Source organism: Falco naumanni, chromosome 1 (genome assembly GCF_017639655.2).
Source record: "Falco naumanni isolate bFalNau1 chromosome 1, bFalNau1.pat, whole genome shotgun sequence".
Lineage (NCBI taxonomy): Eukaryota > Metazoa > Chordata > Aves > Falconiformes > Falconidae > Falco > Falco naumanni.
Window position 1 is genome coordinate 113,921,755 of NC_054054.1, and position 26,085 is coordinate 113,947,839.

The 26,085-nt window shown below is 40.5% G+C and overlaps 1 protein-coding gene across 1 annotated transcript in view; it reads right to left on the bottom strand.

The window, feature by feature from the left end:
- The window catches only part of TNRC6C (trinucleotide repeat containing adaptor 6C), a 109,177-nt gene that overhangs the window by 57,112 nt on the left and 25,980 nt on the right, over positions 1-26,085 (bottom strand). Inside the window, 1 exon segment of the mRNA XM_040579594.1 lies at positions 644-970. Within this exon segment, the coding sequence (XP_040435528.1) occupies positions 644-970 (327 nt within the window).

Sequence of the window (26,085 nt, forward strand, 5' to 3'; positions counted from 1 at the left end):
GGAAAAAAGGCAGCTAAGAGACTTACTCCACAATATGCTATTTCCAACAGACAAGGAAGGTCAGTGTGGCTATCTGCAAAGGATGGAAGGAAGTACTAGAACAGCCTTAAGATACTAAACTACTTTTCCCAAAGTATTGCTTTCCTAATGTGAAAACAACAATTGAAAGCATAAGCAAGTAAAGGCATAAATGTGTCACAAAATAACAGAAGCCAAGTTCCTATTTTTTATTTACATAGTTATACATAACTCTCTTTAATGAACATTAAAATTGCCTAAATGACAGTCGAAAACTTGGAAATACCAAAATTAACACTGCTCCTGTGAGAGAATGATCACTAAAGAAACCTTCACATTTCCTCGAAATCATATTCATTACATCTGTCAAGAAAACTGAAAAAACCTGGAAAGAGACCCCACAGGCCTGAGCAGCTAAATAAATAAGAAAACCTATTAGAACTGGATCCTAGAATGACATTATATATTTTTTAAGGAAAACAGCAACAGCATACCGTTTGCCTTAAATCCTGTTGTTTTAAGAATATTCTTCACATTCCTTAAGTTTTTGCAACACCTGTGCTAACAGTGGAGGGCGTAACTATGTGAAGAACAATCCGATACCCCACTGGGTTTCGATTCTTACCTGTTTGGGTCTTACTGGGATGATGCTGTCCACCTGCTCCTTGCTGTGGAGGAGGACTCGCCCCTGCTTGTCCAGTACCCTGCGCTGGGCTGGTGCCGCTCAGGGTCCCAGTAGGCAGTGGCTGACCCCGCTTTAGGAGCTGCTTCTGTTCTTGCTGGCGGAAGCGTGGAGGCACCTCTCGAGGCAGGTAACGGGAAGCAGCTGGCTGCTGCCCATTAGCAGACGCACGCTTGCCATTGCTGCTGTTGGTAATAGTGCTGGTGGAAGTACTGGTACCGGTACCGGCAGGTTGGGGCTGGCTTAAACTGGTCTTAATAGGTTCTGGCACTACATTAAAAAACAAACAAACAAACAAACACAAAATCAAAAATTGCTTTAATACCAGAACAGGTGTGGAGGGTTTTTTTTCTGTAATTGGGCAAATGGATCGTGGTTTTCAGTCTTCAAACAACATGGACTATAAAATACGTAAAATAGATTCTAAATAAAAAGTGTTACGACCAGAACTGAGGGCTAGTTTACTATGTACGTAGCAGTCTCCTGAAACACCGTACACAATAATTTTGAAATCTAAATAACCTGATTTTGTATGGCTGTAAATTTAGGTACCGGAATACAGCTGACAAAGGTTTCACACCCAGCTCTCTGAGAGAGCCCACACGGCTGTTTTTAGCCACACAACCCCCCTGCCCTGATCTCACCCGCTTCCCAGGCTGCACCAGAAGCCAGCAGCACACAGCAGAGAAGCTGGTTACTATAAATACCTGCTACCCACTGCAGGAGCAGAGCCGAGCGCGCGCAGGCTGCTGATTGCACAATTCACATACAGCCAAGCCCCCCCCCAACACTCCCATGCCTCCCATGTACACAAATGTATACGTCTGTGCATGCGTCTGTGTGTGTTTATACTAAATACGATTCAGGAAAGTACAACATTTAAGATTTCCTAACAACACTACAACAGAGCAAGTGAAAAAACTTCTTAGATGTTTTCACTTCCAGCATTTCTAAGACATCTTGGACTGTTGTCAAAACAGGATGTCTAAGAACACTTTACCCTAAAACAGTAAATAAAAGCCCGGAAGGATGGCTAAAAATATTTGTTATGCTCAAATAATGTACTTTGATAAAAATAAGTATTAAATAAGAAATAGTAGCACACAGTAACTCTTTCTCTTTTGTTTTAAACTGGAGGCATTACTAGTACACAGGAAATAGCATGCTGTGAAATCTGAATTTCAGAACATTAATTTAATTGAAAAAGAGCATATATTAGAGGGGAAAGTTTCCAGATAATGAAAACATGTAGGAAAGTTTTTCAAGTACAGATTAATTTATGTTACTCCTGCTTTACCCAGTCTGTAGACACATGTGCAAACACTTTGTACTTACAGTAATGCACAAATGTTTTTGTTGTTTCTCTGTATTGGGATTGGGGGGGATATATATACACACACACTTGCAGACAATTTATTCAATAAAAATTTTAAATACTTCAAAAATATGGGGCTTATGTTTTCAAAATTATAGTTAAAACTCTGATCAGAATCAGTTCCTTTCAGTGGAAAGAGTGGATAACTTACACAACTGTTTTGCCATAACAAGTCTATTTTGGGGGCTATTTTTTTCATCCAGTGTCTTACAAAACCACCAAGTTTTCATATCCCGCCGAAGAGCACAAGAGCCTCTGCTGCACTTTGCAAAGGTACAAAGCAACACCCCTCTGCAGAGCACTTCTCATTTCAAACTGACAGGGAAAGGTGGTAACTGGAGAAAGTGAACAACGGGCCAGTTCACACTAAGCTACACATTTTCAAGAACACAAGTGCCTGGGCACAAGACAACCCAGCCCACCCCCTTTCTTTTTCCACCTATCACAAGTGACTAAAGGAAAACTTTCTCACCTAGTAAGCAGCATTTAACTTCAGCTGCAAAATGGATCCTCTGATGCGTAAAGTGTAAACATTATTTTAATCAACATTAGCACTACTGTTAATGATAAAAAAGGTTTTGCCTCTCGCAGAAAGGTACCAGTTCTCCAGGCTAAGCAGAGCACATCTGCTACAGGTACCACGCTGGCCAACCAGTTCTCACTGGGGCAGAATGAACACCTCAACATATCTTCTGACTTCAGAGATGTATGACTAGCCTGTAGGATAGGCTGAAGACATACATTTGTAACTAAAGCTTACACTTCAGAGAAATAAATGTTTACAGTTTTTTGTACATCAGTATTTCCGCACAAGAGTAACACAAGCTTGCCTTAAATCTTTCAAATCTAAAACCTTTCAACATACTAAATAAATAAATAAACAGTCTCAACTGTTCCTTTTCCGTAGTTTTAGCTTCTTCTTCACTACCGGGACAAAATACAATGTTCTATAAACACTACTGGAAGTAAAACAGCATTACGTTTTAAAAATAAGGATGAATTCTGGTTATTCTTTGCTTAGGCAAAACACATTGCTTTTTACAGTATTTGAACCTTTTATTTCGTTTACAGTAAACAAATCTGTATGGTTTAAAATGGGGGGTGGGGGTGGGGATGACAGAGGAGATGTGATTATTTAGTATTGAACAGAAAGCTCATTTAAACTGCATGGTAAGCTACCGCACCCAACTAGAGCACCCACTGCCTTTTTAGTTCAGCAGTTTTTCAATTTTGGATGTGAGAGTGCTAATATTAACATCAAATCACACTGCCTACAGGAATGCAAGCATAAATTTTCAGGCTTCTAATGAGCTCCCAAAAAACAAGTTAAAAGCCCTGATCCACCAGCTTATTCAGCACTCACACAAAGCTTTTGTTTCCTCATGGTCTTTACCTGAACCTTTGATCGAGCATTTCAGGACACCCCAGGTTTCTACATTTGCACTGCAGGCGCAGAGCTGCTGAGCCCCCCGTACCACCCTTGCCTGAAACAAGGAGGGAGACCCACCCCGGTCAGCAGCAGCATTTGCTGGTGCAGCTTGGCAGGGAGAGGTCAGCGGTGTGGGGGCTCTCCGGGAACAGCCTCCGGGGATTTGGGGTACGGGGGGCAGCGCTGCCTGGCAGGGAACCGTACCGGTTTGTTCAGCTCACTTGGTGGCATCTACCAGAGCTGCTGGGCCACCCAGAAGAAACCCTTTGGGCTTCCAAGACCCAGAACTGCGTATTCCACCAGCTCATCGCAAGTATGTCCAGCAAGTGCAAAACTGCCTCTCAGCCTGTTACACACATGCCACAAACCCAGAGCTCAGCCCCGCTCCCGGCCCTGGCACACCTGAGAGGCTGCCCGACCCCCACCGCAGCAGCAGGGGACGGGCACCAAGGCAGTGCTGAGGGTGCTTTCGAAGCAAGCAGAGATCTGGGACAATCAAAAATACACCAAGTTTGACAGCAACCATCAGCACTTTGCTTCACCAAACCTCTTATTTTGGAAGTCTAAACAAATTCACCTATGCTTATTTCTAAAACTAAAAAGGAACTTTAAAATATATATTTTTTAATATTCAAAGTACCACTAACATCTGAAAAGCAGAGAATAAAGTTTTCTTTGACTTTGCAAAATATATCACCAGCTTTGAAAATGAACAGTTTATCCTACCTCTGGCAATTAAAAAAGTAGATGGAAAATGTCACAAAATGCAGAATTTTATTTCAAGTATCAAATCTGCATATTCAACATGTATATGAAAATTATTTGCTTCCATAATATAAATAAATCTGTCACCCACAGGATACCAAATATTACTTCATTTTAATCAGTCTTTTTCTAAGTCCTGTTGACTTTACCATTCCACCAGGCCTTTAAAATAATTGTAGTATAACCAATTAATTGAGCTGATCCTCTCCTTTAACAGCAGTCCCTCCAGAGCCAAACTCCCTCCAGCTGCCTCTGGGGTGCCTGTCACGGGGGGGGTGGGGGGCACACACAGCTCCTGTGGGTACCAAACCTAGTGCGTGGAAAACACAGGCTGGGGCTCCCACCACCCGTCCCCCCGGTTGGGGCAGGCGGCACCACTTCCAGCTGAGGTGTGCACAGATCTAAGTGCCTCTTAGCCAAACCTGAAATTGTAACAAAAGCCAATTCCTGCTCGGTTTTGCTGGCTTTGACAAACTCAAAAGATAATCTAAATAGTATTACCCTTTGTGTTTTTCAGCAAAGTGTGTATTTACATTTCCTTTAGGAGATGGAGAACAGAAGTGGGAAAATTAAAGATCTTGGGGTATTATTACCACTACTATTGCTGCTACTATTATTATTACAGACATGTAAGCATTTACCTACTGCTGCTGCTACTAATATTATTATAAACATGTAAGCATTTACCTACTACTACCATTATTACATAGATGTAAGCATTTGCCTACTACTACCATTATTACCAAGACGTAAGCATTTACAAACATTGAAATTTGAAGTACTCAGTACTTCTGCAAAGGATGAAGCGGTACGTGTTTTGCCTGCAGCCACACGATTCAGAAAGAGCACTCCAGACGCAGTCTGATCTACCAAACATAATAAACCATTTCAGCCAGGAGGTTTCTCTAACTCGGGTACCAGACCCCAGCAGGTCAGAAGGGACACCAGGGAAGAGGAGGGCAAGGAGCTGGGCAGGAGGCAGCAGCCGGGTGGGGATGAGGACCGCTCCCCCCCATTGACACCGAAGGCCCCTCGCTGAGCCAGATCAGCTCTGGCCATCAAATGCTTTAAGGACCCCCCCAGGTCCTGGGCGGCTGGGAAAAAAAGGCTGGCAGGGACAAATGCACAGCAAAGTGAGAATTAGAGCCTTCTTTGATTTGCTTATTTTTTTAAACCAAAAGATTATTTTTCCATGGTATTAAGAAAGTGTGAAAGAGATTTCCAACCACTCTAGCTGGCACAATGCCAGCAGAGTTGATATTTGCCTGGCCCCAAAATTTTCTTAAGGAATATTAATTGATTCGAAACACATTTCTGAGAGCAAGGCAGGCTGATTTTTAGAAAAGCATTATATTCTCAGTACTGCATATATATAAACCACATCTGACACTTCCAAATAGGTGCACACATACATACATGTATATGCCATTACTAATGCAAGTCATAGAACACACAACACTTTTTGCTTTAATGTAAATTAACAAAGCTGTTTCATCACAAAGGTGTGGCCAGAGAAATCCAGTTCCAGTGTTAGAAACAATGTTTTCCTCTACATATCTGAATCGTAGATGAGAGAAAAGAACAAAGGAAATCAAAATATCAAACACATTGTACTTTAGAATAAAAATATTTCTGCATATTAATATTACTGTCTTTAATCAACACAGCAAGTGCTTTTTATTTTGTACATGAAAATCTTTTTAAGTCTAGTTAAATGGAAGCTCTTGCAGGAATACTGTGTACACAAATCATAGTAGCTCGAAAATAACAGTTTAATTACACCATTGACAGGAAATAACAGCAAAAAAGAGCGCACATCATGATAGGAATGGACTTAGATTCCCAAATTCCAGCTTCATATCAGGCTAGAATTTAGCCTTCAAATACAGCAATAATATTTGGAGAATATATGTTACAGACATTATGACTGTATTCTTTGAAAAAATTCAACACCTATTTATTAAAGCAATCTTCAGCAATGTTTAAGCAGCAATTTTCCTTTGATATGCACTCCGATAAACACCTACCATTCAACGTGTCTACATGAGATTTCCTAATTATTAATTGTCATACGATATTCTCCCTAAAAGCATCTTTATAAACCGTTTAGACATTCTCCTTCCTACAAGGGATGTACTTCGAGATGATAGCTATCCCTTGCAGAACATACAATGTAGAAAGATGTAACTGCAGGCTAAAAAAAGCAAACCAGACAGCAACCTTTTGCATACAGCATGGCAGTGCCTGTGGTCAGCAGGGGCTGCCTACAACACTGATGCTCTGTGCGCTATACATTTAATCAGCCCCAAGGGCCAACCTGCCAATCTATAGAGAGACCTTGCCAGTCCCTGAAGGAGCAGCCTGTCGACCCTTTCACCTGAAAGTAATACACTGTCACGGCTAATGTTATGTGGGCAGCTGTTTGAGATACAGGAATTACAATGTAGCCTTTATGGCTAAAACCACTAAAAATATTATTTACAATGTACGGGAGAAAGGATGTAATGCAAAGTGATTTTCATAACTAGCACTTGATTAAAGAGCTAAAGCAAAAACATTTAAGTAGAAAGCCTCTTGCAAAAATACAATTAAAGGCATAAAATAAAAGCCTTGAGATTGCTTGCTCTTAGAGATGTTTGTGATGGGTATCTGCTTATTCTACATTCTGAGAGCTGTACATATACTAAACAATGAGCTTGCTTGTAATAATTATCAGTACTTAATGGTATCTAAACTTCTTAATCCAATTTTACCCAAACAAATCCAATAATTACTCCATATGCTTTTTGATGATTACAATCTCGGGAATCCCAACTGCATAAAAAAGTGTTACGAGCAATTGTAGGTGGATTTTATTAATATAATGAATAGGATCAGTCTAACAGATTTCAATTACAACAATAGCTTTTAAGTACATTTCTATGACATAAGGAAAGAACACGCATAAATGAAAGAAACTGGTTAAGCCACATAATACTGATTTACGGCAGCTTTTTCCTTTCATTCACCTCATTAACATTTCTCTATATTTCAGAATCCCCCGCTCCAGCTCTATAAAACTTGCATTTCTAAAGCCTTCAAGGACCAGACATTCCAGAAGAGAAACAGTTAAACCCAGAAATGTGTTCTTGGCTGCTACTGTGACAGGATTTATTTACAGCTTCTATTAAACACAGCAGCTCCATTACAAAGTGCTGGATGTGAGAAGAATTTTTGATTATACAATGCCAGTGCCTCACTGCGTTAAACATATCATGCCAGTGTATTATTTTTTTCCTTCAGCAATTCGTTCAGGTCATTGTTTGATGGGTTTATGAATTCATTACAGGAAACAGATGGATCCCATAATTCAGAGCTATTCTCCCAGCCAATCATATGGGCAATTTTTTTTCTCATCTCGCTCCCCCCTCCAAATCAACCTTAATGAAGCCACTTCCTCCATGTCCAATTCCCCGCACATACACACTGTAGCGAAGACCGATGCTTATTAAAGCAACCTCCAAACACTAAACGCTCTCAAAATAAAGCTGAACAGGAGCACGCTCGTACACAAGCACCCCCTTTGAAGTCAGACAGAAAGCCATGAACTTACCCAAGTCGGGCGAAGATAGCCACAAAAGACAGGACTGTAGTGGGCAAAAATAGATGCCCTGATTAGCAAGAAATCCATTTTTGTATGCTGAAAAAAGCCTTCCTTCAGGAAAAAATTGTGGCCCCCCCCAATCTACTTTCAAAGGATGAATTTTCATTTAGCAAATTACCTCCTTTGTCTACTAAGCGCTGGAATTTTTTATCCACAGTGACATCTACTGGCACAAGTAACGGTATTTCAGTGAGCTACTGCACAAAACCCTACTTCCTAACGTTTCTATACAAAAGTGAGTAATTTTCTGTCTGGATCTTCCCTTCCCCCAAGCACACAAGCATCTCCTGAAAAGAGCTGTAAGAAAAGTTAGTTTAAAGCCAAGAGAATCCCCAACTTTGTTTTCATTAGTACTCATAATGGCTTTAAAACTGTAACCAGAATCTGCAGTTTGACGGCAAAACCCACATTCAGGGTTGAAAGCAAAAATATGTGCATTCTTATGGCCTTACAATTTCAACACCAGTTATATAATAAATGCTTCGATTTTGTACCAATTCCTGAACATATCATTTCTCTAATACTCTAAACAAATTGTCTTTTCCTGCTTTAACTGTATTTCCCCCCTCCATCTGGCCTCCTAACTGACCACAGCGCATCTTCTCCCGCTTCCTCTGCCAGAAGAAGTTTCCTCTCCACTTCCTTCTCTCCACTTTTGCAACGTTTCCTGCCTCCTTCCTTAGTCTTTCAACATCTCACTTCTAAAACCTCTTACCATAACCCACCTTTCCCGACAGTCTCTACAGACTTCTCTCACTTCTAGCAATGCGGACCTCCTAATACAGAACTTGAGTTTTTTGCCAGGCAATTTGAAGTCAGATAAGGAACTAAGAGGAAGCTGCAAAGTTCAGGGGAAACCTTCAACAACTCAATTTTGTGTAATTTGGTGGTAGGAGGTAACCAAGGGAAGTTCCTCAAAAAGATGTGCTATCTAATCCTTCATCCCTGGCTCCAGTCTCCTCTCTGCTTTAGAAGGAGCAATGCTATATGGTGTGGTCATACAGCCAGTCTCAGCCTCACGCCTCCAGAAACTAGCTTCAGTTCTTAATAATTGCTACTGCTTACATATTAGCTAAACTGCAACTGATTAAACCCATTGTAATTCACTGTTACACACTGCATAACTAGTTAGAACAGCCAGTGCTTACAACTCCGTAACAGAAATCAAAGCTCCGAATGGGCACCTGCCCACCTAGAACTGCACCTGCCTATACACAAATCTTTCTTTTTTTTTTTGAAAAGTCTTTTTACAACAACAGGAGAGAAAAAACAGTTTTTAAAAACGTGATTCTGAGAAAAGACAAACATTTTATTCAGGAAATACCAACAGGTGAGGACTTCCATGCTTGTTTTGGAGTAGTTACAATGTCACATTTACCAATACGTTAACTGGCTGACGGAGCTCTCCAACCATGAACACAAAAATGTTCTGGTTTTGCTTGAGAAGGTACCTATGCCAGGACGAATTCAAACCCCACTCTGCAGCTCCCAGTCTGACCTGCGCATCTGAACACATTTCACAGACTTCAGCGAGATATAAGCACAATTTATTCTAAAACAATATTCAGATATATGATCACGGCATGAAGTTAGCATGTAACTACCCACCATAATCTGATAAATGCTGAAATTTATTTGTTACCTATTTAGTGGATTGCAGTTCAGTCAAAAAATAATTCCTAATTTTGATTAATTTTAATTTTGAACCTCCTTTGAAAATATGTCATCCAGAAAGGTTTTACAACAATCTGTGGGAAACCAATATTTTATAAGGAAATCCTAAGAACTTACAGGGCCCACAGTGACAAGCCAGTCACAAATCGCCTTCCTAAGAGCGAACTTCCATATTACCTCTTAGAAATTAAAGGTTTTATTTTAATTTTCATTCCTGGATCTGCTAGAACCACATAAATATTAAAGTAAGCTGGAAAGTGTATTCTATTCGGTTGCATTTCACAATTTTTGAAGTGCTAAACATTCTTTTCTTAAACAGGCAGAGATGCTAACAGTATGCGGCTTGTTCAAGGCTCCCTGCTGCTGACCAGCCAGCTGGCAGACTAACCAGAATAGATAACCATTAAAAGCACATTCAAGACTTTCCTGAAGACCTCAGCAGCCAGGTGGGAAAGGCAAGTAATGGCACTAACTAAAATGTTGTTCCACACCCAACGGCGCATCTCAAGGAACCTCTGTGGACCTCCTAGCAAATCTGGTCAGGATCAGCTAAACGGGGAGACTGAGACAGGAACACAGCCTAATCTCATAAGCCTCATTTCCTTTGGAAACTAGGCCAAAAACATACCCAGAAAACTTATTTAATAAAGCGTTTTTCCAGAGTTTATACAAAATATGGATCTGCACTATTTTTGTGGAAATTAATATCGATAAATTCTGTATCAATGAAGAGAGCAGAAGTCTTTTGGGGAAAATCAACAGGAATTAACAGGAAAAATCCAACAAATGATAGCTTCATAAATCATGGAATAATGGAGGAATTTAAATACTTGAATTAATACATTTTAAACAGATACTGCCTCAGTTACTGATGGAAAAACATTCAATATCCCTGCAATGTAAGGGCATCAGATCTTTCTGCATGCATTACGAAGCCATGCAAAGAGGACCTCTTCATATCACTGGCACAAGAGTTTGTGAGCTGCCTTCTGCTAGTCCTTTCGCCTTCTCAGGTAATTCCACATTCCTTCCACATACCACCCTACCCACACTCACACTGTTTACCCCTCTTACCTTTCTTATCTCTGCATTCTAGATTCCTCCTGACAGCGTATGCATGTCTCAGGCTTGTCTTAATAAATCCACTGTTGCCCCCTTGTCTTTGGAACTCGGCCCTCCCAGCCTACAACCTCTCTCTCTGTGAACGGAGCTGCAAGAACTTCTGAGGTTTCTAATGGTACTTCCTTGGCTAGAACTTGGTGTCTTAATGCACCTGCTTCACCTGAAATGTTAGCCATGCCTTCCCTGAATCTGTCCCTTGTTAGCTCTTACAATCTTTTTCTCATCTTCTTCTGTTTCTCTTCCTAATTAATTTAATTACTAGTATCACCTTCTTAACTGTTGGTTTTATGCAAAGGTCTGAAACAGAAACATTCATACTTCACCCACCACCTACCTCTAGAGCAATATATCCATAAATTCAGCCGAGCCTTAACTCCTACCCTGACCCTCATTTGTTCCTCCCTCCACTCAGACCCAGTCATCTGCTTCCGTTCAAACAAATTCTACCCGTTTTCTCACATTTCCCATCCGTGTCCCATCATCCAAAGCAATCTCTACATATCTTAACTTCATAATGGTTTCTGACATGAAATTCTTACTTGATTTTGTCATAAGCAAACTGGGGAAATGTGAGCTAAATGTAAAATTGGTTGGAATATTCTCTAGGAGAATCAATGGTTTGCTGTCAAAACAGGATTATGTTTCAGAAGAGATTCCACAGGGACTTGATCCGAGCCTATGCCGTTCGATATTTTCGTTAGCAACTGGATGATGGACTAGGGAATATCCTTATTAAATCTGCAAATGACACCAGGCTACGGAGACAGAAGATGGGGGTGATCAGAGCACTCTGTGACAGAATCAGAACTCAGCAATGATGAACTGGAGAAGTGGTGTGAAACAAGTGACCGAAATTCAACAATGAAAGTTACGTTGCTAGGCAGGAAGAACTACACACAGAAGAGAAAACAACTTGTCCCATAGCAGTTCTGCAGAAAAAGATGCAATGTTTCAGCAGATCACAAACCAAAAGGAAATAAAAAAATCAGGCTATTGTAAGAAGACAGTGGTGTAATAGAATTCAGTAACCAGCCCTGAGGCTCAAAGTAACCATTCTGCTTCAGTCTGGCATCTCAAAGCCTTCACTGCAGCACTACCTGCACCCACCGGCACCACCGCTCTTCAAGAAAGAGCTGGACCACCTGGAAAGAGTACGAAGGAAACAGGAACCTGGAAATATGAACTAGCACAGCAGACAGAAGCAAAGTAGTTCAGTCTAGAAGACACCAGGTACACAAAGTGGGGGTGGGTGAAAGAAAAAGAAAAATACAAAGAAAGAGGAGGAAATAATTTGTTCCATCCCACAGTGAGTAAGACAAGACTTGCTGGGCTTAAACAGCAGCAGGGAGACTAGGATTTATATTTCTAACAAAAAGGACGATTAAGGATTATCTGCAGACATGATACAGGTATAGTGATCTTGTCTCAGGGCAAAAGGATGGAATTGGTGAGCTCTCCAGAACCTTTCTAGCACTATTTTCTACAATCCTAGACATAAAATGGAGCTCCAAATCCATCTCACTCGTTTCTCCCACTTCCCTCAGCCAGGACAAAGAAATCATTTTTCTCTCAGGTTGATAGCCACAGTGCTCTCTCCAGCTTCTGCTGTTTTTTAAGTAAGTTGAAGATGTGGTCTTTCTTCATCAGCCCCACTTGTCCAGACCCTCTCCATTTTGTTCTTGATTAACGTTAACTTAAATTGTATCGACACCAAATAGCATTTTATCCCTCCACCATATCTGGGTTTGCATTATATTTGTGAGCCCATCACAGCCCACCACGCTGCAGAACCTCTGCACCGCGAACCATCCCAGCCTGACTCTTGATACAACCCTATATTCACAAATTTAACTTTTCTCTTAAAAACTGGAGAAGCTCCTAGTAAAAATATAGATCCTTGCATACTTCAGAGCTCAGATACTAGATTTTGTTTCCCTTCTGGAACAGCATCTACATTTTTTTTCTTTCAGATCTGTCAGCAAAGAAGGTGCCAAATACTTCTTTTGAGGGACAGATACAAAACCTGTTTTGTGTGATTCAATATGTATTTTTAAAAGTTTTCTTCAATCCCATTCTACATTATTCAGGTTGGTTTCATGTGCAGCAGTCTTGCAAAGAATACTTAAGACTTAACAGCTTTAATATTTTCCTCCCTGCTCTCCTCCATGTTAGCATTGATTATAATTTTAATTTCAAATTCACGATTAATTAGCTGTGCCATTAAAAATGGTACAGTTAATTAAGTTGATAGATTGACATCAACAATAGATTGATAATCCAAAGCAAATATGATGCTCTTTCACTGCAAGTCAAACTCATGTTTACTGAAGGCTGTACGTGCACACACACGGGTTTACCCTGACCTAACTGATGAACAGAAATTGGACTATACACATCAGGCCTCTAACTTAAAAGTCCAAGCTATGAATCAAGATTCTGGGTAATGGAACAGTTAAATTATCACAGTTACATTTCTTCAGAACGTGAACTGATAACAGATGGTAACTTTCAAGACTGAACAATTTGTCTGTTTTCTTTCAAGCCATAGTTCTCCAATTTGCAGGCAATGTGAAGCTGCATTTATGAATTCATGTAACTCAAACACCAGTATTAATCACGTGCATCTCTCCGCACACAGACGTGTCCAAATAGGCACCCATTGCAAAGCAATGACAAAAATAAATACAACTTGCTAAAATCCGGTCTCTAGTCCACATTTTCCCTGAAGCCTCTGACATTTCAGCACAGACATATTGCATTTAACGTGTCATCAGACATTTAACTTTGAATTCAGACCCCTGTAAACTCAGTTTCCACCACCAGAGCAGGACAATGCACTGACATTAGAAAGCCAACTTGCCAATTAAAAAAAAGAAGCTATTAGAAGTTTTTAATCACTCGTGTTAATAACATTAAGAAACGAGAGCACTAAGAACTGCCCCAATAGGACAGAAGGGAGGTAAGATGATGAATTGATGAATGCTGAGATGAATTTGCTTGTGAAAGAAACTACCACTCCACAATGAACTGAGAGGACAGCTCTGAATGAAGACAGGGGTGGCTCACAGCTAGTGTTTAGAAACATTTGCAGAGATTTTTCAGGTTTCTGCTGTAAGACTTTCCTATAAAGTGGGTTCAGCCCTCCTCACAGCTAGAGGATTCACATCATTTATTCCTTCCCAGAGTATTTAGAAAAACATCTAAACTCCACCAATTAATTTAAATAAGACCCACTAGGGAAGCACATTATAGCCCACCGACAGGACACGAGAGTCTCAAAAACACACAGTGTCAACAACTGGGTAACACAGTAAAGGATTACACCGTTTTACCAGCCAGGAAGGAGTGACAAGCATGTGCTCCCTCCTTCACCTCTGCTCTCACCCTCCAAAGCCTTCCTAAGCGTTGCTCCAGGCAATGCAACCCCATCAGTAACTAGACAATGAAAGAGTCAGAGAGGGCAGGAAACAGCCTAGGGTTAAATTACACAATGCCAACACTATCATCACAGCAAGTAACAGTGGGAAAATCCAAGCGTATAGTAACAGATTAAATAAATTCATACAGAGTCGTGTAAGAAATCTGGGCAGAACCAGGAACTGAATCCTTTAAGATGACTGCGTGCATTTACTCCCATTAAGACAATGCTTTACACAGTTTTCATATTCAAAAGAATTTATTTTAAAACCAATTTACAAATGGTGCTAAGTCAACACCTCAGCAACATTCTTTTTCTTCATTCAATAGGCCACTTCCAGGCACAGACTGAACAGTAAATAATCTTTACAGTAGAAACCCCATCATTGTTAAATCATTCACACAAACAGATAAATATGAAAATTCACAGTAACCAGTATGCTCATAAGTAATTAACAAATTGAATAATCTCGGCGTTGGCTGCTTTACTGTATACAGGAGCCTAAAATTTCATTGGCACCTTGAGCAGTGATGCATCTACAGGCTACAGTTCAAATGAACAAGCCTTGAGACCTGTTTAAAACAATACAGAAAGCAGGGCAATCTGCTGGGTTCTTAATCTTAATCTTACAGATTAACGTGTGGTTTTTATATTTAAGTAAGCAGAGGCAAAAAACCCTATTATAAACAAACCTGTGCCTTCGGAAGTGATTAATGCCTACACTGTGCCAAACAACTGCTGTCAGAATCAGCCCTTTTGCAACAGAATCCGTTTCAGAGACTCTGAACCTGCTCACCCCATACGGTTGCTGAGGTGAGGAGACGCTGAAGACAAGGCGAGAGTGAATCATAGCGTAAATGCTTCCAGTTTCAAATACAAAAGTGGTTGGGTCCGTAAAGAGATGCCTCATATATGCATCACTTCTATCCTGGACTGCTTCTACAGAAATGCATTCAGCTGCAGCGCCCAGCACACAGATGATACCGCACTCAGAACACGTGTGCTGACCCGCGGTCTCCGCAGGGAAGGCAGATATCCCTGGAGTTCAGTGTCCCAGAGTACAGCCAGTACCAGCGTCCCACCCAGGACAACTGGAAACACTAAGCATCCATGCCATGCCACGTACAACCTCTTTTTCCACTCTGAAATCTGAGCTGGAAGGTAGGTAAGGACTCCGGCTATTTTTCTGTAATGCCTAGAGATTGCCACTGTGTGTTTATGGATCTGTATCAAGATGTGGACAGCGAGATCAATGTGTCCAGGACACATCAGACCTACCAGGTATACACAAGCAGCCTGCACATCTGCCCGAGATCAACACCCTACCAATGCCTCAGGCCTATAAAGCATGAGAATACAACAATTTGTATCAAATCCACGCTGGGTCTAACATAGCCTGGGCACATCAGATTCACTACACACACGCTTTTGTTCTGGAAATCAGAAATACAGTCTCTCACATTATTTTACTTGGTTTGGGGGGTGGATACAGGGGGGGGCATGCTGCACCATTATTTAACCCCTTTTAGACATTTCCTTGAAAGCATGGTATCAACTACTTGCAGATTACAAGTCTGCTGGTGAGATATTAACTATAATTTTTACTGACACTGGCTGTGCTGCTGAAATCATGAGACTATGTATACATGTCAAATTGACTAAAGTCCTGGGTAAACAGAGTCTTGGCTCTACTGTCATGTACATTTATGGTACCAAATGAATACTTTATGTACAATACTAAAATAGTAACAATTTTGTGGGCAACCAGTAAAAGGCCTCTAATTTTGGCATAACCCTTCCAGTTCACACTATCTCAAAAGGCGGCTTAAGAATATGTTTATACTACACTCCTAAAGATAGCGTAGAGATAGCTGAGCTATCATTTTAAATCAGTCAGCGTGAGTAACCAAAGCAGTGCCAACAGGGAGTTCAGCATGGACCAGCTTCCCCTCCTCCCCAGCAGTGTAGATATATTCGAAGTCTCAGGCAGCATCACCCGGAGAAACTGTTTATATAGCCAACTCAACAAAAGCTAAACCTGAAATATTTTAGCCTTAGATTTCAAAGTCTGGATCCTTAGTGAGTTAACTGAAGAAGTGTTCATTTATGTTTAACGAAATTATTTTAAGAATTAATGCTTTCAGCAAGTAGGTCCTTAAAAACATACAAAACCCACAGGGACATCGTTACCACTTTAGGAGACTGCGCCTACAAAATTTCACAGATTTTATATCTAGACAAAGGTTTGGGGTTCTACATCCTTTTTTGGATACAGTCCCCAGTACTGGAAAGGCAAGCAGTCCTATTGAAACCTCACTCCTTTGCCTTCAGAAATGAGCAACTGAGAAAAATTTGAAGCCCAGAAATAAGACCTAATTAAAGTCATGCTCTAGAGAAAAAACAAAGTACTGCTTAAGTCTGCACAGTGGAAGGGGAGGAGGGGGTGGGGTGGTGGAGAAGAAAACCCACTGAACTTAAAATTTATATTTCAGTTCTTTTGATACTTCCTTTTGAATCTAAACATTTAATATGCAGATAGTGGTTTTCTGCATGAATTTCCCAAAGACAGTCCCTTCACTGTAAGTTTTTTGTTCTGAACGAAGAGTTCATCTACCTGATAGCAAAGCTTGGAGAATCTGAAGAAAACTCTTCATTTCAGATTCAACACAGACTCTGAAGCACATTCTTCATTAACTCAGTTTAAGCTGAACAGATTTTTTTATGTCTCCAGTGTCACTGCGCATGAATGCCACATATGAAAAACAGGATTTAAATTATTCAGAGACATGAAGACAGACACTCCAGCAGTTTTCAGACCTCCTTTTCAGATTCTTCAGGATAATTTCCTAAATAAAAGCAAACCGGGATTCTGCAACAATTCTACTGCAGCTAAGATGAAGCCAAAAAAAAAAAAAAAAAATCCCCAAAACCCCAAACCAAAACCTCAGTGTTCAATTTGTTGAACAGTCTGGCAGAAAACCCCTTTTGTGAGAAGGGCAGAGGTGCAGCAGGTCTGTGAATGACCGGGCATTCCTCAGGAGGCTTTTCACTACCCGTGCAATGCAGCCTTGGCCTCCCTGACGATTTAAGCACTCAAGTTCACTAAAAGAACCAGGACCAGAAAAAGGCACGGAGCAGAGAGGATCCATCTGTCAGTGTTTATAGCCCAGCAGCAGCAGTGTCACTATGCAAAGCAGGGCTGGTGTATTTGTTGTTTTAGATGACAGCTCTGGTTGATCAGCCTGTCACCATAGCAACTTTCACTAAGAACTCACAATGCACCCAAACGAACTCTGAGCTAAATTAACTTATTGCATGTCACCAGTGAGAAATGACTGTTCAGAGGTAATTTTCTGTACTAATATGTAATAGAGTTAACTCTCTAAATTGAATTAAATTAATTAAATGCCACTCCCAGTAAATCAGATTCTATTACATGAATGTTAAAAGAAATTAAAGATGTTTTAATAAAGATTACTAATAATAACTTAATATTATTACTTCATTTTAATTCAAAAATTCTGCTCAGTTTATTTTAGACACACGTCTTCCCCTTACTAGGAAGGAATACCCAATTACTCCACATATATTACACAAGTTTATTTCATGCAGATGTGCTTAGACTTAATCCAAAAGAAACAGCACCAGCATTTTAGATGGTTCACCTGTGAAATACAGTGAGGTTTAATACGTGACACCCGAAGATTTTTCTTCTCCGCACACATGTAAGCTTTTGGTAAAATCCCACACCTTTAATGGTTGTGTCCAGTTTCCAAAGGGTTTTATTTCTGCTTTTTTGCAGAAAAAAAGAAAACTTTTTGCAATAATACCAAGTGCAAGTAAAGGAAAATACCATGCTTGTCTAGGCAGGCTACAATAACAGCTCTTTAATGGTTTTACAGATCTACCTAACAATATATTAACTTTGTACTAGTTTTTTGCACAATAGAGGAGAACAGTCAGCTGCAAAGGCAAATCTAAGATGCCCCCAGTGTAAACAAAGGGCAAGTTATAATTGTCAGCTGATGGTATTAATGCTGTCTCGACGGCCCTGACCAACTCATATTGAAGGCTCACCAAGATATTTCAGGCAAAAATGGGCCCTATCTGACATTAATCCTCTTCCAGGATTACAAACCACGTTATTTACTTTTCAAAAAGAAACTCCATCGCGGTGTGAGAAGGCAGCCACTAACAGCAGGGGGAGCACTCGGTATTTTCATATCTGCCACTGGCCACCCTGGTGACAATGACACCAGTTCAAGTTCTGTTAAACACCCACAGGAAAGTCAAGGCTTCCATTAAAAGAACATGGTAAACAAGTATTAATTTTTTTTCTGAATCTCAGTTAAAAAGCAGGCATAAAAGCAAATGAGAAAAGCCAAGGGTGCATGAATGCAGCGTCAATCCAATGGAGCAGAACAAGGTAAGCTTTGCAACATCCCGCCTGCATGGAGGCATCAGTAAAATGGGATTATGGATTTAAGTGTTCATTGTTACTCTGTATCTAAATTATTATCCAGAATTTCTAAGTCAGAACTAGAATTTTAAAAAAAGTCTTAGTAGCCATAATAAGGCACCAAATCACAAAGTCTTCATATTCAAAAATATATTTTAGCATTCAGGGAACAAACTGGAGAAATGCCATACATGCTCATGGAATTGACTTGGTTATCCTAGCACTGCACAAAAGCATACCTGAATGGACAAGACACTGTAAGACATCAAGAGATAGTGATAATACCTTATTTAATTTATAAGAAATTAAATCAGTATTTTGGAAGCTTTAAAACACTTTCAAATTTAACTTTAAACTTGATAAAGGTATTGCTACTATACCTTCCAAACTTTCAAGAGTTTTAGTTCTGTGTCAATAAACAAAACCATCTTCACTCTCTACCCACCTTCTCTTTATTGCTTTTCTTTTCAGAAGAATGTAAGCAAGTTGTACATCTACAGGTGACATTCTGACATTATTTCTCTTTTTTGTTTGATGTTCGTGCCCCCACCATAGCCAACCATGACAGAAGCTCTTCTTCAAGCTGAAGTGATTTTCATGGCAGAAGTCTCTTTCTTGAAGAAGGAGTGACTTAGAGCTTCCCAGTGAGATCTAAGCAGTCCTCAGCACAGTCCTTGCAACTACTCAAACAGAAAAAGGATAACGACCACAAACTCCGCAATGGAGTTTAGGAAAAATCTTTTCCCAGAAAATGCACCTAAAGCTTTTTGAAAAATCTATTCTGAATAAGCCAGAAAGTGATCCCAAATGGCCACAATGAGTCAAGACGTTTTCTGATGCAAGCCTCATTCACCTACAGTAAAAGAGCAGAAATCTGACCTGGCTGAGAGATCAGCTGTGTTTCACAGCGAAATACTGGCAGAGCTACAGGCAGGCTCTCTACAGTAAGCAGTACATTGTAACAAGGCAAAACAGACTTCTGAGAAGTACACTAAAGGGAAGGTGAGGCAGAGATGTGGGTTCTGGAGTCTCCTGGTTAGTGAGGGAGAAAAAAGGTGAACAACACCCATGGATCCTTTTCTGGGAAGAAAGAGCTCAATGACTGAGGAGGCTGAAGAAGACTTTTCATTTGCTTTCCCATTATGAATATTGGACAAGATTAGAAATAACTATATAACAAATAAAAATAAATTATTACTCTTGGAAGATGGCAGATACCAAGGTAAGAATTATGATGGAGCCTACGTCAGAAACATAGCATCGAATACCTTATTTTCTTCCTATTTCACCCTGAAGACTTTCTCTTGTTGAGGGGGAAGTCACTGCTCAGATGCCAGAGCAAACGGAAGGGAAGGGCCTCCCTCATACGTACATCAGAAAAGAACTGAAAATGCAGCAGGGACAGCCTACCACCTCCAGCAGTCAGGAAGTTTTCTTATCATTTGTTTATCAGGCCTAAACAACTTCTGCAGAAACTGTTGGGAAATTAAAGTAAATAATGAATTTAAATGTATGCTTCAGAGGACTATCTGCAGAGGGAAAATGGTCAGTGATCTAAGAGGAGAAAGAAGAAGAGATGAAGAAGAAACTCCACAGTACCAATTCAAGATCCTCACAGAATTAAGGGAAGAGGGCATCTGAAATCTGGGAGCATCTTACAGGAAGACGAGTTGAGGGACAGATAATGCGAAAAATCAGCAGCAGCACTGCTATGAAACAGCTTGGATTACAGAGGCGTAATGGAGTGAGCCTGAGAGGCACAAAAAATAAGCCTCAGATTTTACTTGTAAATGGCAGTAGGTTGCAGTTACACAGGTTAACTCAAAGGTCACTTAATAATCCTTAAATTACAGTGTGCTGGTTTTGGCTGTGATAGAGTTAATTTTCTTCACAGTAGCTAGTATGGAGCTGTGTTTTGGATTTGTGCTGAAAACAGCACGGATAACGGAGGGATGTTTCTGTTACTGCTGAGCAGCGCTCACACAGAGCCAAGGACTCTTCTGCTCCTCACCCACCCCACAGCGAGCAGGCTGGGGGGCACAGGGAGCTGGGAGGGGACACAGCCAGGACAGCTGACCCCACTGGCCCAAGGGATGTCCCATACCATATGGCATCACGCTCAGCAGACAAAGCTGAGGGAAGAAAGAGGAAGGGACGTTTGGAGTTACGGTGTTTGTCTTCCAGGTCACTCACCATCATACATGCTGGAGCCCCGCTCTCCTGGCGATGGCTGAACCCCTGCCCGCCCATGGGAGGTGGTGAATGAATTCCTTGTTTTGCTTTGCTTGTATGGGCAGCTTCTGCTTTACCTATTAAACTGTCTTTATCACAGCTCACGAGTTTTCCCACTTATTCACCGATCCTCTCCCCCTTCCCCCTGTGAGGCCAGTGAGCAAGCGGCTGCATGGGGCTGAGTTGCCAGCTGGGGTTAAACCACAACATACAGAAACTGCATTTAAAAAATAATCCTGGACTAACCTAACTGGAAGGAGTTCCAAAGCAGAGAAACATAAATTATTATGGTTTGGAAAACTGCTTGAAAACACTAGCACGAGGCACAACTAAATGGGCTGTTACGTATAAAAGAGGATAGACAGAAAGGCCCCTGCAGGGGAGGGGAAAGATCTGCTGTCCACATACTGGGCAAATCAGCCAAGAAAAAATGGGCTTAAGTTACAGGAAAAACTGTTCAGGCTGAGTACGAAGATGACTTTCCAGAAATAATCAAGACATCTTTCAAGAACATCTGATGGGCCTGTCTGGCAGTGGGGAGATGGATAAGACAATCCCTTCCTGCTCACCTAAAGGGATATATCTAGTCCTACAATTCTAAGACTTCAGTGTGGCATTTTAATTTTTAATGTAGTTGAGGACTCACCAGTTCTGGAGCTTAGGAACTCATGTGCTTCCAAACAGAAGTTCATGAGAGCCTGCCTGGCCTTGGAAAGATGAAAGGTTCAGCTCCATAGAGATGAATTAAAAAAAAAAAAAAAAAATCTGAAGCAGCCAAACCCAAAATTATGTCAGAAACATTAAAAGCATCCTGAAAACAGGAGGATGGATCTTCAGGAAACTCTATGATAAGACAGAGAACTTCTTCTGTTACCAAGAGAAGAGGCAATCATGAGCTTAAATCATGCCTCAAGTTCAGCCGTTCCCCTTGGGCAAAGAGTAATAATGGTTGCTGACAAGCTTAGGGCAGCTGAGGAGTGTCCAAAGCATTTCGTGGTACTATTAAACGCAGGTCCCACAAGAACTGCTTAGTATGAGCCACTGCTGCCACGACACAAAGCCAGGGCTGGATGCTTAAAAAGAAAATCACCTCCTTTCATGGTGATCTTGGACCTGCAATCAACCTCATGAGTAACCACCTCTTAGGATGCTAACGCACACTACACCACCTAAACCAGTTCAGGAGTAATCTGAATGATCAGATGCACCGGGCAAACCTGGCCAGAATGCTTCAGAGCATTCACCAGAGTGTGAGCTGGTTAAACAGACATTTTAAGTAGTCCTGTAGGATTTGCAAAGTATGGGCTACCACCTTTAACGACTCAGGAAAAGCATTAAAATCATCTAGCAAAACACAGGGAAGTCAAGAGGCAGCCCAGGTTCTCAGAGCAGAGGAATGTTAACACCAGATAGTCAAGGTCCCTCAGGCCAAAGGCTTCACACACAGCGTCAAAGAATCAGAACACCTCTTCGTTTCCTTCATTTTCCCAAGACAACCCTCTTCAGCATTTGTAGAGTAACTACCCCAAGAGCATGTACTAGAGTTACAGTTCGAAGCTGTTTCCATCCTTCCCAAGGAAGGGAGCAAGAAACATTAGAAAACTGGCATCTCTCTCAGAACAATCATTATCAAACTGAGCTAATGCATTTCCTGAGGAACCTCTCTTCAAGCTTACAGTTCGCAGATCTTACAGATATTATATTTATATGCAATACAAGCCTCCTCAGGGTACTAAGATGATAATCTAATAATGGAAGGTGGGCCGCACACTGCAAGTAATTCAAAGCTGATAGGTTTTCATGGAAAGGCATCACAGCAACCAACAGTTTCCCATGAAACAATGACCTAAGTGAGACAGTCCTCAGGGAAGACAAGAAACTGCCTTCATGTACAAGTTTCTTTAAAAGAAGGGTAAAAGCAAGTGACAGGCTTTAATTTTGAAAGTAAAGGGAGGGCCACACTGATGACATAGGTGAGCTGTGCCATAAAGCCACTTCCAAGAGAAAAACAACCTCAAGACTCTGCTGGGCGGGCAAGAAAGCTAAGCAATGCAGGTGGGTGTTCCCCGTTATTATCACTAGATACAGAACATAGTGCTGGTATGTTAAAATGGAAAAATGCACCTGGTCTCTAGTACTGGGGCATATATGCTCTGATGGACAACAAATATCAGACAGCATTCTGTTTATAATTAGAAAACAGTTATTTGACAAGCAGACCGATATAAGAACATAATACATGCTATTGTCTGAACTGTTGTGATGCCAGAAAGTGCAGCAGTTTGACCGTTTCACAGTCTACATGCTTAAACACTGCATTAGGCAATGCCCATTACTGAAAAAGCAGTCTATCGCTGAGTATGAAAGCACACACTGTGGGCAGATAAATAACCATAAAACAGCATGCAGTTTGATCATAACTACCACTATTATCATTGTGTAGCTGTGATAAAATTTATATTCTAGAATATTCAGTTGTCAACAACTGTACTGGCAGTTGTTTTGTTTTTCAGAAAGCAAGCCAGGGATTTATCTGACAGGCATTGCCCACCAAGGGGCACCCTGACAATTAGGTCTAGATGAGAAAAGCCAAACTGGTGTTACTTAATTTATCCTTATTCTCTTTGCACAGAGTACTCTTGTAGAGATAATATCCCAGGCTTGAAATTTATTTGACAATGGACAGATGAAAGCATGTAGTCCTACTGCCTTTAAGCAGGATATCAGTCCTTACAACATTCAGAGCATTTGAAAAATACTTTGTCAACTGTGTCTCGTGTTGAAAAGCTCCCAGTTTTAAAACTAAATATATACAGGTCAGGCTGTTGCCGTCCTCAATCTGATAAGCCCAGATCACTTTCTAATGGCGGAAATTGAGAAAAGGCAAACCACAGGGAAGACTAGAGCAATATTCTGTCTGTATTTGTATTATAAGCACATGCCTAAATTTGCATGATGGCAAACTACAACAGAGTATCTCTAGGAGTAAAAACTACCTCTGAGGAGTAATAAGAATTGTCAAGGATCTCTGACTTGAGCTCCTACCTACTTTTCTATATCCAGCCAAGGAATCTGCAAAGCTTACAAAGCAACCACTGAATGGGACCGGAGGTGCTTACTCGAGCAGTAAGAAGCAGCAGCAACTCTAGGCAAAGATACCAAAGCACTCTGCACCTCTTCGTAGGGCAGCTGTCCTGTAAATGCAGCTCAGGGTAGGAGCACATTAGGAAGAATATATCTCATGGTTTCCATTTTATTTTCAAGAACCCCTGGAGTTTCGCATGTGTTTGTTTTTCTTTAAGACATAAATGCTTTTGCCAAAAACCTTTAATAATTGCTTTGGTGTCTGAAGACCATTCATTTAAAAGCTAAGGGATCTACACAGCTTCACAAGAGCTACAGAAGACCTAAACCTTCAGAACAGTCAGTCCTTGGTTGCAGGGTCAAGGTGTCCAGCCTTGACAAACCCTCTCCTGCAAAAAGACACCGATTCTCAATGCTACAACTTATCACTAGATGGGACTAGCAAACCAGCAAGGACTAACACAGAAAGTGCTCCCAAATACAGCTTGCAGTTTAGTAAAGATTATCCATACACTTACTTGTTACCTTCAATTTTTCTCCTTTGCTTCATAATGGCAATGTTCATTTGAAGCAAGATATTCATAATGTTGCTTACAACTTGTGAGGGCAAAGAGTGTATTAAATAGCACTGAACTACTGCCACCACAACTCAAGACAGCATGTCACAGCCAGCCCACCCGAAACAATAAGCAGGAAACCAAAGTTTTTTTCTGTACTAGTTAACTCCAAGCCTCCCAGCTCATTCTTCTTGCTTTGTCTCCTCGAATACGCGAATTTCTCTTCCTGCCCACTCCAATCTTTGTATTTTCTATTCCTTTTCACCCAGGATTATGGCAGGGACTCTACAAATTATCTTGATACTGTTCTTTGCAGATTGTAAAATCATAATCACTTCTCTATCAGAGAAGTGATATCTTGCTTATAAGAACAAATTCATGTTTGTTTAAAGATACTTATAATAGCAAAACATCATGATGATAATGTTTATCAAAAAGAAAACATTTTTTTTAATAAAGCCTTAACATATGGCAATAGGTTATCATTGCGTTATCAAATGACTGCATATTAAGACCTAATTGAAGAACTTATTACAGTGCTCCCCCTCCTCCTGCAATGATGATTTATGGCACATTTTGTCACTACAATGTTCAGCAGTTCAGTACAAACACAGCATTTAACTAACAAGATGGCAGAGGCAGATATTCAAGCATAAGCTATAAATACTCAAATGAGTCAGAGGTTGTAAGTCTGTTGTAAATCATACCTCATTTGTAGGTTGAAACACATTTTCTAATCTTATGTATGAACCTCTACTGGTTCCTACAATAATATGACACAATCTAGGAAAACTCAAAACTTTTTTTTTTTTTTAAAGAAAAGACTGATTGTGTTACTTATGACTATATACTCACGACTACACTTAAAATACTGATTAAATTCTCTATAAAGTTTAGTTTTCCTTACTTCCTACAGTATTACCATTAAACATCTGTAATATCTACCTCAGCCAGAAAAAGCACATCATCAATGTACATAAAACTGCATTTCTGTATGAGCAGAACTAAGCGTTAGGTTACAGGAAGGTAATTCACATCCAAACAAGTTCACACAGAGAACACTAACAGCCTATTTGGGCAGGGTAAGTAAAGAATCAATTTAAAACGATGCAACCATCTACATGGTTGATTTGGAAATGAAAATACCTGGCTTTCAAGAAAGGGATTCCACTGCTTCTGCCATCCAAACAGAAATGCCAGCGCAGGCGACAGGATCTCAGATCTTTTCCTTCATTCTATTTTTCCTTTTAACTCCCATTTACAATACAGTTGACCATGCTCCTCCAGATAAAATAGACAGTACTACTTGTAGTATAAAAAAATGCTAGGCAAATTTTAAAAATAATCTGAAGAAAGTATGCCAACACTTGCGACACCACAAATGGCTTATCAAGCAACCACATACTGTTAAATGCTTTCTGTTATTTTTAAGCGCCCCGAAATAAAACATATTAAAGTGTCTACCTTGGCAGAATAATGTCTCAGTCTGCTAACAACCTTCCTGACTCTGCAAGTTGCATATTAAAATCCTCATAAAATGAGGAGTCTCAAGACGAGGGGAAAGCTCCAGAAACAGAGCACAAGTGGGGAATGATGCTCAGCTCAGGATACACTGCACCACCTCAAC